A 15,067-nucleotide genomic window follows, 5' to 3' on the forward strand; every position below is an offset into this window, starting at 1 on the left:
GTAAATATTCAAGCAATTGCAACACAGCTGAAGTTCATTTACTTAAAATTGAAATGAATATTAATTTACTGGGGTTTTTTTCAGTGTTTGCCTAGCTGCAATTAACAATACTTAGTTCTCGTGTAGTGATTTTTATACTTAAAGCACTTCACATATGTTATCTAATTAATCATTATCTAATTAATCTGAGTAATTAGTATTGAACTGTAGTTAGAATATTAATTGAAATGTAAATCAAACTCGAAATTGAAGTGTAGAATTTTAAAGACTATTTTAGAGACAGACAATGGTTTGGCCAATGATTATAAAAACCCTATCTGATTTTCTCTTTGTAATATTTCTTACAAGAGAGCAGGAACATGTAATAATAAAAAGGCTGAAAAATGTTGACACGATAAACTAGATAACTAACTTGCTTTCTGCTTAGTCTGCTCCACGTGCATTAATCAAATGTCCTCCCTCCCTCCCTCCCTTCTATACCATGTAATGGAACAGAGCACGACAATTTGCTTACTAACAAATATGCCAAAAAGGGACAATTTACACTTTGTATGTCCATGCTGGACGTGTCCCTTTGCTGAGTATAACAACTAGTCCTTTTGACAACATTGATTTTTTAATTTTATTTCTGATGAATTATTAATAATTTGGATCAAGGTGATAGCAAAGACAATTGATTTCTTCTGCTGAGCATCCTGCAAGGTCTGTATTCTTGGTTAATAAGATGTCGTCCTCTAGGTTTTTAATTTAATTGGAGGATATTCTATATGTGGATATGAAGGGCAAATTATCTAGGGCATTTTAACACCAACTGTTTATATTTCAGTTTCAAATGCTGCAAACATAATAATTGTCAACAGAGTTTCAGAGTTTTATATGTCTTAAATAGGTATCTCTGAACAGATTATCAAGTTCTTTGCCGAGTATCTTCGGACTGCTGATTTAATGCCATTGCTGTTCCTTTTCTTCACCCACTCAACATTACTAACACACTACTAATGCTTACTTTAAAGTAACCTCTAATTGTTCATAAAATACCAATTCTACAGAAAAGATGAGGGCAAATAGTGGTAATAAGTCACAGTCCTCATGTCTTCCCATGGGGACATGAGGTAGGTGAAAGTGTGGAGGACTATTTTTGTGGATGCCAAAGCCATGGTCTTACCTCTCCTTCCCTTCTCAGCCTTATGTTTTGCTCATGTTGGGAGAATGTGAGCAGAGAATTCTCTGCTTTTCACAGATTAGAGGCAAAACTGTCTGGCCCACCCATGTCTGTATAAGGGGGCAAAGGGACTCTTTCCTTCATGGGGTTGACCTTAATCCCAAGGGGATGCCAACTTTTCCATTGCTACGCAGTGCTCAACATTGAGGACTTATTTCAGTTCCTTAGCAAGAGTTGTCTCACCTAACTGTTCACATTGACAGTATGAGCAGCAACACTCACCTGAGGCTTTCTTTAGAATCAATGGAAAGAGAAGAGATACATTTAGGACATGACTCATTTGACTGAATTTAAGGTAACAGGTTCCATGTTACCGGGATGACATGGATGACATCATACTCTTGTTGAGACAAGCGGGAGTTTGAAAAGTCAGTAGAACAGGGAATTGTCCCAGCATTCAAGGATTTGGTTCCTCAGAGAGGAATTGATTTCCAGTCAACTTCTGAAGACAATACTTTGAAACTAAGATGGTGGCATAATTAATAAATTTTCTGTTGTATACATAACCAAATACTGAAATTACTTGTCTCATATTGAAGATTTTAGATAATTCAGGATTTCTTTCTTCTGCCAGTTAAAGACTAATACTAATCAATAAATGACTGAAAATCCTTTTGCACTGCATAGTAGTAAGAAAAATGATGTATTGGGATAATTTACATTGTTAACCATATAGATTTAAACCCAAAATGAAAAAAAAAAACCCCAAACAGTAGAAACTTTTAATGACAGAATTAACTTTTGCTGTCTATCATGAAACACTTAGATCCCCTCTCATATTTAATTATAGCCTGCAGTAGCTGGGATGGTTGTAATGAAATGGATTTCTGGTATGATACTAGTGATCAATCACAAAATGAAAAAAAATTTTCTTTTTTATTTCCAGTGTCCCAGCAAAACATTTGGAGGCTTTGATTCCACCAAGGACCTTCCTGATGAAGTTATAACATTTGCAAGAAGTCATCCAGCCATGTACAACCCAGTATTCCCCATCAACAACCGTCCAATCATGATCAAAACGGACGTGGATTACCAGTTCACGCAGATAGTAGTAGATCGAGTGGATGCAGAAGATGGCCAGTACGATGTAATGTTCATTGGCACAGGTGAGAAGTCCTGAATCTACACTGTAGGCATCTCCAGGCATTATGGAGACATAGATCAGATAAAATTTCGTACTCTGAAAGACAGAACACTGGTTTATGTTCCAGTGTGTACCTGTGAAAACTTGGGGCAAGACTCAAAACTGCGTGTGGGGAGGTCTGTGTTACATGCACTCGCTCTAACAGGTTCAGGCTGAGGCCTGCACAGCTTAATTCTTTCGGAGCTTTGCCAACTGGATTAAGATCAAACCACTCTCTTTTCAACTACTGTTATTAGGGAATTTTATTAGAAATATCTTTCCTTATTAATTATAATTTAGTATTAAAATGTGGGGTTTGAGGTACCCATTTTGAAGTACAACATAAGCAGTATTAACATGAAGGAGGCAAGTATCCAGGTACGGGAAATGTCTTGTGTGCCTTTCAAGTATTTCAAGTATTGCCTTAAGATGCCCAGCTCTTTAGCCAGAAAAGTGCATCATTTTACTTAAGATGAAGATATCTGGCACATATAAAGCATTTTAAGAAGAGCTGGTATTCAAATAGAAACTTGATATCCTTTCCAAAGCATTTGCAGAATCATACAGTTGGGCATTTTATCAAAAGTGGAAATATGCACTCGGAAAAGACATTTTTTTCCAGAAAGGTAATAATGAGAAATAACAGTGGCCAGAAATTAGCTGATATGCATTTGCCTAAGTTCAGTGGCTTCAGAACTACTCTGGTTAGCAATTGGTGCATCTGCTTCTTCACCTTTAGTTTCCATTAGTTGACTGGTGTTTCAGTTATGTTGTTTATAAGTATTTTAAACTTCTATTGAACATAATTGCTAGTAATTAGACATTGGCATCATTAAGTCAAAACAAATCAAGCCAAAACCCTACTGTTTCTTTAAAGCTTTGGACCGAAATTTATCTGTCTGTCTGTCTGTCCAATTTTTTACTTGCTTTAAGTACAGTCCTGGTGCTCTAGACCTGGGGTCAGATTTCCAAAGCAATAAAGCTCAAGGTCTCTTTCATGCTGATGCCTGAAATATATTATGAGTAAACTGAGAGCTGATGAAGCTTTGTGTACCAAACACAGTGCATGCGTAGCAATTCAGAATATTTACTGCAGGAAATGCATCTCTGCAGAAAGCATTCCAGCTCTTTAGAGCTGTGAACTGAGTTATTAGATACTAGTGGTGCAATATGTTCTTGCATAAAACATTGAAAAGTAGTTTCATATGATTTTACACAACACATATATTTTCCATCACACATTAGAGACTTCAATGCCATCTACAACTGGCAGTGTTTTGTGCCTTTCAACAAGTTTTCTATGACCTGATTCAGCCCAGAAAAAAAAAAATAATAAATTATGGCATTACTCCCCTTGGCTGCGATGTGAGGGAACAAGCCCTTCAGCATCCAGAGTATGATGCTGAACAAACATAAGGAGCTGATTTATGTCTACATCTTGAGCACAAGAGGTGGCATTTATCTCACCAAATTTTGGCATTCAGTCTAAGAAAGATGTCTTAGCTTCTGCAGCAGAGAGAGATAAGTACTTCCAGAGAGAGATTCATTGTACTTTCTTTGAGACCTCTATTAGAGTAAGATGGATGGTTATGCGGAAGTTCCTATCTGTTTTCAGACAGGACAGGAAGACTTGCTTAAACCTGAGCTATAGCTTTTAGATAGTTATCATTACATCTGGTGGTTCTTATCTAAATTTGTCAGTCAAAGTCTCCCTCTGAAAGAGCCTCAATGATATCTAGCGCTCACCTTTGCGTTGGGAATTTAGGCACTTATTTAATTCCCTAAACCACTAATATTCAGGTGTGTGGTAAGTGCTCTGGATCTCATCCAACATTGCTGGTCTTTGTGCCCAAGAACTGTAAAAGTATTGAAAGATTATTACTTGCACTTCCCCAAAGAGATTTCAGCACCAAAAAAACCAGCTTTGTAAGAGCAGAATGTTATTATTTCTTGAAATAATACTTTTGTACATAGAAACTATTCTTTTTCCAGCAGGACTTTATACTCTCATGGGACAGGAACAGGCATTGCAACAACTGTGCTTGAAGCTGGGGCACAAAAGATGCTCTGTGCTCCTCTGAGCTCCCTATCCTTATTGGGATTTTCAGACTGAGGAACGGGCATCTTCCACTCAGGCAGAAAGGAAAAGAGGCAGAACTGAAGCCCTGCCTGCCTTCTGCCAGAAGGCTGCACTGAGCCGGCTGGTCAAAGTCAAAGGAACCAGAAACAGATACACAATCAGCGTGCGTTACATCTTCCTCAAGCAAAGAACAAGCCAGGGAGCAGATTAGGGAGTGTAGTCACAGCCCAGTTTCCCACTTGATGAGCTGAACCTATGACAAAGCCAGAAATAAGCTCTTCAGGGTATGACAGGGTTTTTCTGTGCAGGTCTGCCCCATCAGATTAGATACATTTCTCTGAAGTTTCCCATTGCAGCAATCTACATTATTCCCACATGCTGCTGAACTTCAATATGTTGAGGAAATTTTTTTTTTTTTTCCTTTTCATTGAATAACCGATGATAATTGAACACAACATAATTAATAGCCATCCAGTGTAGTCACATTTTCCTTTCCTGTGGGTGAAATCTTTAGCTGAGCAGTTTCTTTCCCACTGTGATTGTACCAGTGTGTTTCACAACGGAAATAAAATCATATCGGCATGCTTGAAATTATATCAGAAAAAAACAGGATTTAAGATATGCACTTAATGCATGTCCTGAGTTTCTGATGTTCAGGATCATTTGGCACAGTCAAGGCACATCTGTCAGTAAAGCAAATTAATAACAGTAATCTTATCTCACTGAGCAGAGCCTATTGATCCTAAAGGAGACGCCTGATTCCATTTGTGTGAAATTGTTTGAAATAGTACTCTGTAAAACTTGATCTAGAATTCAGATAAAGCCCCACTTTGGTACCTGTGGCCTGACCAGAGTCACCGTAGTGATTAACACAGTGTATCTTTGACCTCAGAGGCTTTCTTGAGCATCAAGCGACTGTAATTGTTGCAGGATCCACTTAAAAGTCAGACCTTTCCCTGAAAAAACATTATAGGAAAGTCATGTGTGCTCAGTGCCCACTCAGGCTCCACCGTTTCCCTTGTGTTGTTTTATCAAAAAATCCCCCTATATTTCTGGAATATGGCATTTGATGGATTATGACTGAGTCTAACACAGAATACCGTCATGACACATTGCCACACTGTCATATTTATTAGATCAGAGTTCTTTTTTTTTTTTTTTACCCATACAATGTATTTTCCTCAAAACCAGAGTCATCAAATTATCAGGATAATTAAGGAAATGAACTCATCCATTAAATTACAAATATACCGAACCTTAAATTATCTGTTGTTCTGAATTACTCTGTTGTAGAAATGTGGATTTTTATTCTTGTTTTAAAGTTTATAATGCATTTGTACTGTAATGTTCTCAATATTTCTTGAATTAAATATATTCAATTAGTAGCAGTAACCATAATGAAAACCACTTCCAAAACATCTAGTATATTTTACTAGCTTAGTTTGTACATGTAGCTGCCTAAATAAAAAGAAAGCTATATTTTGCTTTGTTGTTATTGTTTTAAGAAAGAACTGGTTTTTTCTCTTTAAAAAATAATCTATGATTTTGTGACTATGAAAGAAAACAGTGATGTAGAAATTTTGTGGAAAAAACCCCACTTTTTTCTAAACTTGAAAAAATATGTCCTTAGAAACCAACATCTGCTTAAAGGGGAGCAGATGGAAAAAAGAAAATCTCAGTTCTACAGGATATTCTAAGATTTCTAGAACATTTTAATCAAAATTCATGTGAAGAAGTTGAAATACCAGAATTTTCTCAGGAAATCCATAGCTTTTAAGTTAGTTATCTTATAAAAAACATTTTCAACCTATCTAATCTATTTGTTTCAATTTTATGCATATTTTCAATATAGAAGTGGTGAGTTGTCATCTTTTTAATCAGAAGTTTCAACTAACACACACAAACATATATACTACCAAAATATGTATCTTTTGGTTTTGTGTAATTGTTGGTTAATTGTTGTTTTTAAAATGTTGACCTTTATAGTTCTTTTACTTTGAGAATTTTATCCATTTAAAATGCCTTACATTCTCCTAGACTATTATTGAAATGGAATGAGCAACATGAAAAGTCCTCAGGGACGTAGTTGTTATCCCTACGACATATTTACACGACACTGCACTTGGCTGGTTAAAAAGAAAAGGCACATCCAGCGTGTTTCCATTTCAGAGAGTCTGCAGTGATATGTACCAACCTAGAAATGATTCTTTTTGTTGTTGTTCCCTGAAAATTCTGTTCATGGAAACAGCTAAATCACAGATGCGGAAGCTGTAAAACAGAGATGGTCTTAAGTCTCAACCCTGCTCGCAGAAACAAAGGCTGTAGCTCTGGAATTTCAAGCCTTGGCCTTGTTCATGTTAAAGCCAATTACAAAACTCCAAGAATGTAAATGGATATAGTATTAAAATACTGGCACATGCCTAGTTCTAAACAGATGATACGAGTTATATTGCTTTTTACCCCTCAGCGAGGACCAGTATCTAACACACAGAGAAATATAGATGCCTTAAGGGGCTTATACATCTTAGGTACTTTGTTTGACACGGGGAAGATCGCGTGTACTTAAGACATCTAACAGCTTCATCTGTCTGAAAACATTTGTCCAGATGGTTTTATATCCATACTGAGCCTTCTGACAGCATCTTCACATGCATTTTAGGAATGACAAACATCATATTCAAAATGGACAATAAAACATGCCTGGGTAAATCTAATGCATTTCCTTCCTCAATTAAATGACTGAAACAGCTGCCATTTTATACTGTCACTTAAACAATATTTCAGCTCTTTTCATTCTTTAATAACGATAGTAGTATTTATCTTCTTTGTTGCATTTTGGTAATTGAAAGACCGCAGTGAAATGTCCTACTGAAATTGAGTTTTTTTCCTAAGTTATTTTAAATAGCAGTTGGTATTTTGAAAAACGAGTGCTGAGACACATATTTTCACAATCTTTATATGTGAAACAAACACATACTACAAGAAACCCTGGCTGCTCTGAAACTCAAGTATCCATCTTAAGCACCTGAAAACTTTTTTTTTTTTTCCCCCCAAGATATTGGAACAGTTCTTAAAGTGGTTTCAATTCCTAAGGAGACTTGGCATGAATTAGAGGAAGTCTTGCTGGAAGAAATGACAGTCTTTCGGGTAAGTGCAGCTAAATTTCAAGTGTCAGGTTGTAGATTTCTCTGTGGACAGCTGCAAACTAAACTTCTTGCCGTCTAGCCAAGGAATAGCCTGGCATACCCCTCTAATTAGCTTGTCATTTAGAGACCCAGACACTAGTCAAAATAAACCTTGAGACTTTCAGTGCTAGCTGGAGGTTAACGATAAAAGAAATGGCATTCTGGGCTCTTGTTTTGTGGTTTAAAAAGAAATTAGTATCTCTGAATCTTAGAGCTATTACATGCTGTAGCTAAGTATCTATCTGGGCAAGTCTGGGAATAATGCCTGTCTGTTTTCTCCCACAGAGATATGCAATACACACATTGTATTGTTGCACCAACTCTTAACGGTATTCAGACTATCAGCATAATGTAACTAGGAAGATACTTTAGGAAAAAGAGCGATCTGCACAGATTTATTACGCCTAATAATCTGAGAAACAAAGAAAGGGTTTATATTTTCAAAAGTGACATTAGGGTCTCATTTTCATAGTTTGACACAAGACACCATAAACACCCCCCAATCTTTAGTACTTTCTTGTGAAAATCAATCTCTTCCATTTTTCCTATCATCTGAGCCACGTAAAAAGTAAGGCATCCCATAGGCGCTCCTGCAAGTCGAGGCCGAGTAAATCTTTCAAACACTTTCCAGACAGAATCCAGGGATGTTTCGTGTTTTGTACACAACAACGAATCATTTACATTCCCCACGTTATTCTTTTTGTCAGTGCCGTTTTATGGCTCCAGGCTTTCGGGGGGTTGATACCTAGCTGGGAGAGCGAGGTTAATCTGACAGCGTGAAGATGATGCGTGCGTGCTCGGAGAGCAGCACGTCGTGTGGTCTCACTCCAGATGTGCTGACAACGGCCATGCTCAAAACCTGCCGCAGGGGCCCAGCCACCATGTCCTCATCATACTCAGTTGCCATCCCTTTATCTGTGGTTTCTGAATAGACACAACATATCTAAACAGAGCTTGTATACCTTTTTATTATTATTTTCAATATTATTTTTATTTTTTTTTCTTATGAACAATCTTGCCTTTACTGGTAGCAGTCTTGCACAGAAACCACTGTTTTGAGTGCAAGATACCACTGAAAAATGGCCCTCACTGTTTCTACAATCTATGGGGTTTTTGAGGGCAGAAATGTGGGGGGTTTGTTGGGTTTTTTTTAACAGAAAAATAAAGTAGAAACTATGAGGAGAAAATGAGGCAAGTAATTTGTGGCTCCCAGCTCTTTTTCTTTTTTATACACGCAAAAGTCATTACATTAATGCAGGGTAATTTGGCAATTGTTGATAATGTATGAGTCTCTTCCCTAAATCAAGTAGAAGTGCCAAGCTAAAGGAGATCAGAGAACTATAAAAGTGAAAGAAAGAAAATAAATGGAGTGAAAGTTTTATTTCAGAAAGGCTTTGCAGAAGTAGTATGGTTAATGGCAAATTCAAATCTGATATTTTACTTTGCATGTATATTTATTCATTATACAAAAGGATTTTGCTGTTCTGATTTACTTGAAAGCTCATTTATCTCCTGTGGCATACATTTAAGCCTTAAAGAGGGTATTAATGTACTTCAGTGGAATAAGCAGAATTTGTATGCATAAGATATGGATCACTGAATAGGGAATCTGCAACATTTTAAATGTACCTTTACTAAATGTAAATTTTCTTTAGTTACTAAAGAGTCTACGTGCATCACAAAGAATGTATTTTGATGCTTAAGCTTCAGTGTGCTGAATACAATGCTTTTCATCCATAATTCCACCAAACTGAAAGTCTTCCGTATTTGTTACATTGATAATAAATGCCTCTTTTAACCCCATTTGTGCAATATTTCTCTGAACAGCTGAGCAAACAAATTAATGAGTTCAATTTTCATTCAAATGTTACACTTAATTGATGCTTTCTAATATAAGGTCTATTAACCCATTTGTAAAGGCAGATCCACATGCTCAATATCCTCTGACCCGTATCAAATTCTCTCAGGATAATCAAGTTGAAAGCCACACAAGTGTAAAAGCTTAATAAGGACTTTATTAATGTGCATAACCAAAAGCATGATTCATGGGATCAGTAGTAGATTTTTAGATGGAATAAAGTTCATGCAGACTTGACTTGCACACTTTGTAACCAAATGATGTCACTTTTACTCTCAGGATTAAATCCATTCAAGCGGTTGGAACTAAAAAGTGTAACAGCCTTTTCATCAGATCTAAACATTCTGTTAAATATTTCCTACAGTCTCTCATGTAAGAAAGTAGATATTGGCTTAACATCTGCTTGCTACAGATAAGTGTAATTAAGAGTAGACTTAGCTAGGAGAGCAGTAACTCTCCTAGTAACTCATTTGGTTGATCAAATAATGGGTATTCCGGGTGCAAAAAAGTTCTTGCCAACTTCGATTCTGTGTTCTGCAAATACGAGTAACTTTGTATGTGAATAGCGTGGTGCAGTCAACACGATTGGGCTTGCAATTAAGGTTTGTTCTTATGAATAAGATTTTGCAGGAATGCGGTTTTCACCATGATATGTATAAAGGGTGTTGCTTTTTTCAGTGAGATCTCCTTTAATGTAGTAACTACATACTTTTATATAGCCATTATTATTTTCATATTTCCTGGGAGGTTCTTTAAATGTAGTTTTAATGTTAAGTGCAGAAATTAATTTCAAGATGTGAAACTAGGAACAAAGCAATCACAATGAAACTGTAAAAGTACTGGAAAATGATATATCTACATAGCAATCAAAGATGCACCCTGATCTGTACATGCATTCTAATTTGCTTATAGCCAGAAAATATTCCAGTGCAGAAGGCAACAAGGAGCACCGTTACTGAGGAGTGTCTAGTTTAATCTCAAAGCTTCTGGATTGGGCAGATAGGATTCTAGCAGAACTTTTATGTTTATAGAACTCATTTTATATTTTAACTCTTTTTTTCCCCCTAGGAACCCACTGTTATTTCAGCAATGAAGATTTCCACAAAACAGGTACTATGTGCACAAACTTTAAATCACTTTTAAATATTTATTGGTCTCTGTCTTTTAGAGACAGTAACTTGGCAGTCAGTAGAGACATATTAATTACAGCAGCAGCATCCCATCCCTTTATATAAACATCAGTAGTTTCTCAGGAAAAAGTGACATGCAAAGGAGAAAGGCAAAGCCTAGTTTGTGTTACGTATTGGTAAGGTGGAAACTAAACACAAACTAACCAGCTGTCTGCAGGCTCTCAAGAAAAAGAAAATCCACATTATGGAATGTTCTCATGACAGAGAAACTGTTCAAAAGGAGTGGCCAAACTTGGTCCCTTGCTTTAATGAGGACTATCCTCTGTAGGAATAGTCTAGTACAAAATGCAGATAGTGGAGCAAAGACTGGAAATGAGACAGCCTCCTGTCTTTCTGTCCAATGCCCACTCCATTCCTGGATGTGCACTATTCAGCTTTAACAAAGAGGGTAGATCTGATTTCATCCATATTTTCCATGGCCTTCTGGTTCAATGACATGGTTAGGATATGGGTTCCAGACTCCAGAATTTGTATTTCCTGCTTTCTGCTGAGTGCACTAATAACTAACTTCTTAAAGAAAGTATATGTATTATAGCCTTCCTTGTAGACCAGACCATAACTAAAATGAACTGGACTTCTTGGTGGATGGAGGTAAAGTTTTGTCTGATTTACAGTAAAGGTGATTCCTGCATTTCTGACCAATATGGGCAATTAACATTAGGCTTCTTTGTGAAGCTGCTGCTGAATTATGTAGTCGTGCAAAGAACATTGGGTTGCAGTCTGGGAGTGAAGTGGGTGTTAGGGGCCAATCTTCCAGGTCCACCTGGAATTAGGTAGGTGGATCCCAGCAAATGTCATTTCCTGTCTCAAAAGTCTGAGACATAAAATTTGGTGTCGAATTTAACATAATAAAACTTTTTTTTTTTCATATTTGTGTTGATTTGGAGCTTAATTCAGTAAATACAAGCAACTTGTTCACAGTCATTTTTTCCATTAATGTCATTGTCTGTAAAGAGGAGATTTGGTATTAGTTCCAGGACTGGGTACACTAAAAATTGTATGTGTTACAAATAAGATTTAGTTAATTCATCTACCTCACTCTATACATTATTAAACAGAAGTTGAATTCACTCTGTAACGGACAGAGCCCAATATTATGTTTGAAATAATGCATATTTAACTCAGAAGTCACCGTATTTAGGAAAGTTGTCTGAAAACATTCATGTATTTGACAGAAAACATTTTGTTTGGGGACACTCTTCTAACACAGTTTGCCACCTAAAACAACAAAAATGGCAGGATGAAAAAAATGTACTATTGAATACTGGGATATTTAAAAACAAACCTGTCAAGTTGTATACATGTTCACATCATACCAAAATGCTCTGCTTTGGATTATTTTTATAAGTACATTCCCTTAAAGCAGCCAATCATATTTGATAATGGACCATGCATTTTCATACAACTTCTTCTTCAAAGCATCTTTAGTTATTCAGGAGAGATTACAAATTTGCTTGAATCTTTTGAAAACAAATTTACACTGCTAAAATTGTCTAAAGCTAAAAAAGAGCATAAACCACAAGTTATTCAGGCAGAGTTAAGCTCATGAAAAATCAAGCAGCCTCAGGCTAAAAATGACAGAATCATGATACAGTATGACAAGCATTTGGCACTGCGTCTCTGTATCAAACAAGTACATGGCAACATGTTTCCATTTCATATTTATGATTTAAAAATACTGTAGTTTTATAACTCAAACACTTTACTCACTGTGTTCTGATAAGCAGGGCGTTTTTCATATAAACAGCATGATAATTCTATGCACTGTAGAAAGCAGGAGCATGAACTGTAAACAGTGAAACCAGCATGTCCTGTTGAAGAAATTTAAAGCAATCACTTCATTTTATTTTTTCACTAACAATTCTTTCATCCAATTATAAAAACATGGTACGAGGAGTTTCTCCTTATTTTCGAATGTTTTACTACACCGGTTGTTCAAGCTACCTCTTTTGCCATCGTGCCAATATGATACATTACAAATGACTCTTCTTCCTAAAGACCAAAATCTACAAATTCTTCAGGAGTTTTAAATTGTATAAAACTCTAAGGCTCCCATGTCTCTCTCGATGAGTATGAATTTGGCCCTTGAGCGAGAGTGACTTTGAGTGAGGAAATTTAACCTCTATGTGCAAGACTAAGCCTTGATACAGTCTTTCTCAACTCTGCTGTATTTAACTCCCAGGAATTATATTTCTATTTTCTCACTGAAGCTACCTGTTCCTCCTAATTGTTTTCAGAGCCCAAGGCTTGTGTAACCTTATCACTTAACAACTTATGCATGGTTAGCAATAGGCACAAACCTTGAGAGGACAGCATCCTAAAGCCACTGTAACACCCTGCAGCTGCCTTAATTCACAATTCCGTGGGAGCAAGGCTTGCGGGAGCCCCTGGCTACCCCTTGGCCCTGAGCCTGTCAGGTGGGACTCCATAATTTTTCCCTTGACTTAAAAATGTGGAAGCAGGCCAAAAAGTCAGACCTGGCTTTCAGTCAAAGGTGACTTTTTGTGGAGCAAGCTCTGATCTTTTTTCTCAGGGTCAGGTTTGTGATCCTCTGTTTCAAAAAGACATTGGATTTCTGGTAAGGTGGGGAAAAACCAAGGAGAACCTTGGCTGATACAGGCCATCTCCTTGTCTGGTGAACTTCTGTGAAGAGCTTTTGTTTCTCCTCCATAAGATGCTCAATCAACAGCAAGGCACAGGCCTTCAGAAAGACCTTTGTGACTACATTTATAGTCCTGTTCACAAAGTACTGAATTTTATCCAGAGATTGCCCTTTCTGTCCGTAGTGAGCGTATAGAACGGACCAGCTCAAAATGGATATGGCACTTAAACAGCCCCCTGAACCATTCCCCATCAGTTACTTTTCCACACATACAATTAAATTAAATGTGATTTGAACCTCATGCTCCCTAAAGTTCCTTTTAAAATTCTGCCTAAATTCTTCTTTTTAAGCACTATATTTTTTCATATCTCTCTCTTTTTTTTTTTTTTTTAAATTGCAAATGGAAAATTCTCCATTATCTCTTTGTCCAGCTTCTAGGGAAAGACTACATTTTGGGCAGCACGCTGAATCCAGAAACCACTGGATTGCTTAAAACATTAGTCTCCTCAGCTTTTCTGGAGTTCTGATACATCTTCAAGAATTTTTAGAGGACAACTTTTTTTTTCCCTCCTCTGGTTTGATCTGATAATCATCTGATTTATTAAATTAACAACCTCTTGGGAGCAACTCTTTGCCCAAAAGGCAGTTTAACTGTGTATAGCAAAGTAAGGTCAGACCATTGATGCAAATCGTTCCATTACTATTTTCTGAATTTCATACTGCCTGGATTTATATATTATTAGTGTCCAGAATAATGATCACCAGCTGGAGTCTAAAACCACGATCAGAAGAGCAGCAAACAGGGCAGCAGCCTTCAGGCTGTGCAGCACCTGAAACACATGCCGCAGTTCACGGACTGAACTTTATGAACTTATCTACGAGGAACAGAGTCTTTAAGTAACCCTATTTTGGCCTCACTTTTTTTTTTCCTTGTATGTTTCTGGTCATTCTTTAATTCTAAGGGCATATATTAGAAATCAGGGAGGGGTCTTTGGCAAAATGAAATTCGTCACAGGGGGGCATAGGAAACCATTACACCATTCTTCTTTATTTTCCCACGTGCATTCTCTGGGTTGATTTTTATATTAGCTGCGCCACACATTGCTACATGCTTACCTAGATATTAATGCCCCAATTACATAGGACTCAGATCAATACCATCTGGACTTTTAAGATATTTAACTGAAGCTCTAATTTGACCTATGCTGCCTCCATAATCAGTAAAGAGAAAAGGCATCCCTTGAGAGATGGTTAGGTCACCTAAGATTTGAATTGCTGCTCTTTTTACTGCAGAACGTACCCCTAAGCTGGGTACTTCATTAAGTGACTTAAGTTAGAAAGAATCAACTTATCATGTCTGCTGCCTGTCATCTGCTTCTCGAGGGTACAACGCTAACTGGGCACTGGGATGTACAGTTAATACCTTGTGTAGAGCTCCACGGGGTCAGAGACTTCTGCCCAGAGAATTGGGTTTACAACCCGGCTATGGCCTATAACAGACAGAAGTAACTGCTTAGAAAGGGCTTATGTTTCAGTTTACCAGTGAATTTTCCTTTGGGTGCTTTCCTTGTCATATTTTCCTTGAGAAAATACTGATGTTTATATAAATGCACGGGATGTTTCTGTTACAATTAATATGTCTGTATAAACTGCCAAGCTGCTGTCTCTGAAAGAAGTTAGTGCAGCACCTTTTATGAGTGGTTTTTGGTTTGTTTTTGTCCTGGTATCCTGTGCTCATCATTTCCAGTTGGCAGGTGACCTCAGCCACCTTCCATCCCTGCCTTCCCTGGAAATGGTACCTCTGGGA

The 15,067-nt window shown here is 37.1% G+C and overlaps 1 protein-coding gene across 1 annotated transcript in view; it reads left to right on the forward strand.

The window, feature by feature from the left end:
• SEMA3A (semaphorin 3A) overlaps positions 1-15,067 on the forward strand; it is a 172,646-nt gene that overhangs the window by 140,025 nt on the left and 17,554 nt on the right. The window contains exons 11-13 of the mRNA XM_054804985.1: positions 2,109-2,328; positions 7,481-7,572; positions 10,537-10,578. Of these exons, the coding sequence (XP_054660960.1) occupies positions 2,109-2,328; positions 7,481-7,572; positions 10,537-10,578 (354 nt within the window). The remainder of the gene's footprint in view (positions 1-2,108; positions 2,329-7,480; positions 7,573-10,536; positions 10,579-15,067) is intronic.

Source organism: Grus americana, chromosome 1, assembly GCF_028858705.1.
Source record: "Grus americana isolate bGruAme1 chromosome 1, bGruAme1.mat, whole genome shotgun sequence".
NCBI classification, from domain to species: domain Eukaryota; kingdom Metazoa; phylum Chordata; class Aves; order Gruiformes; family Gruidae; genus Grus; species Grus americana.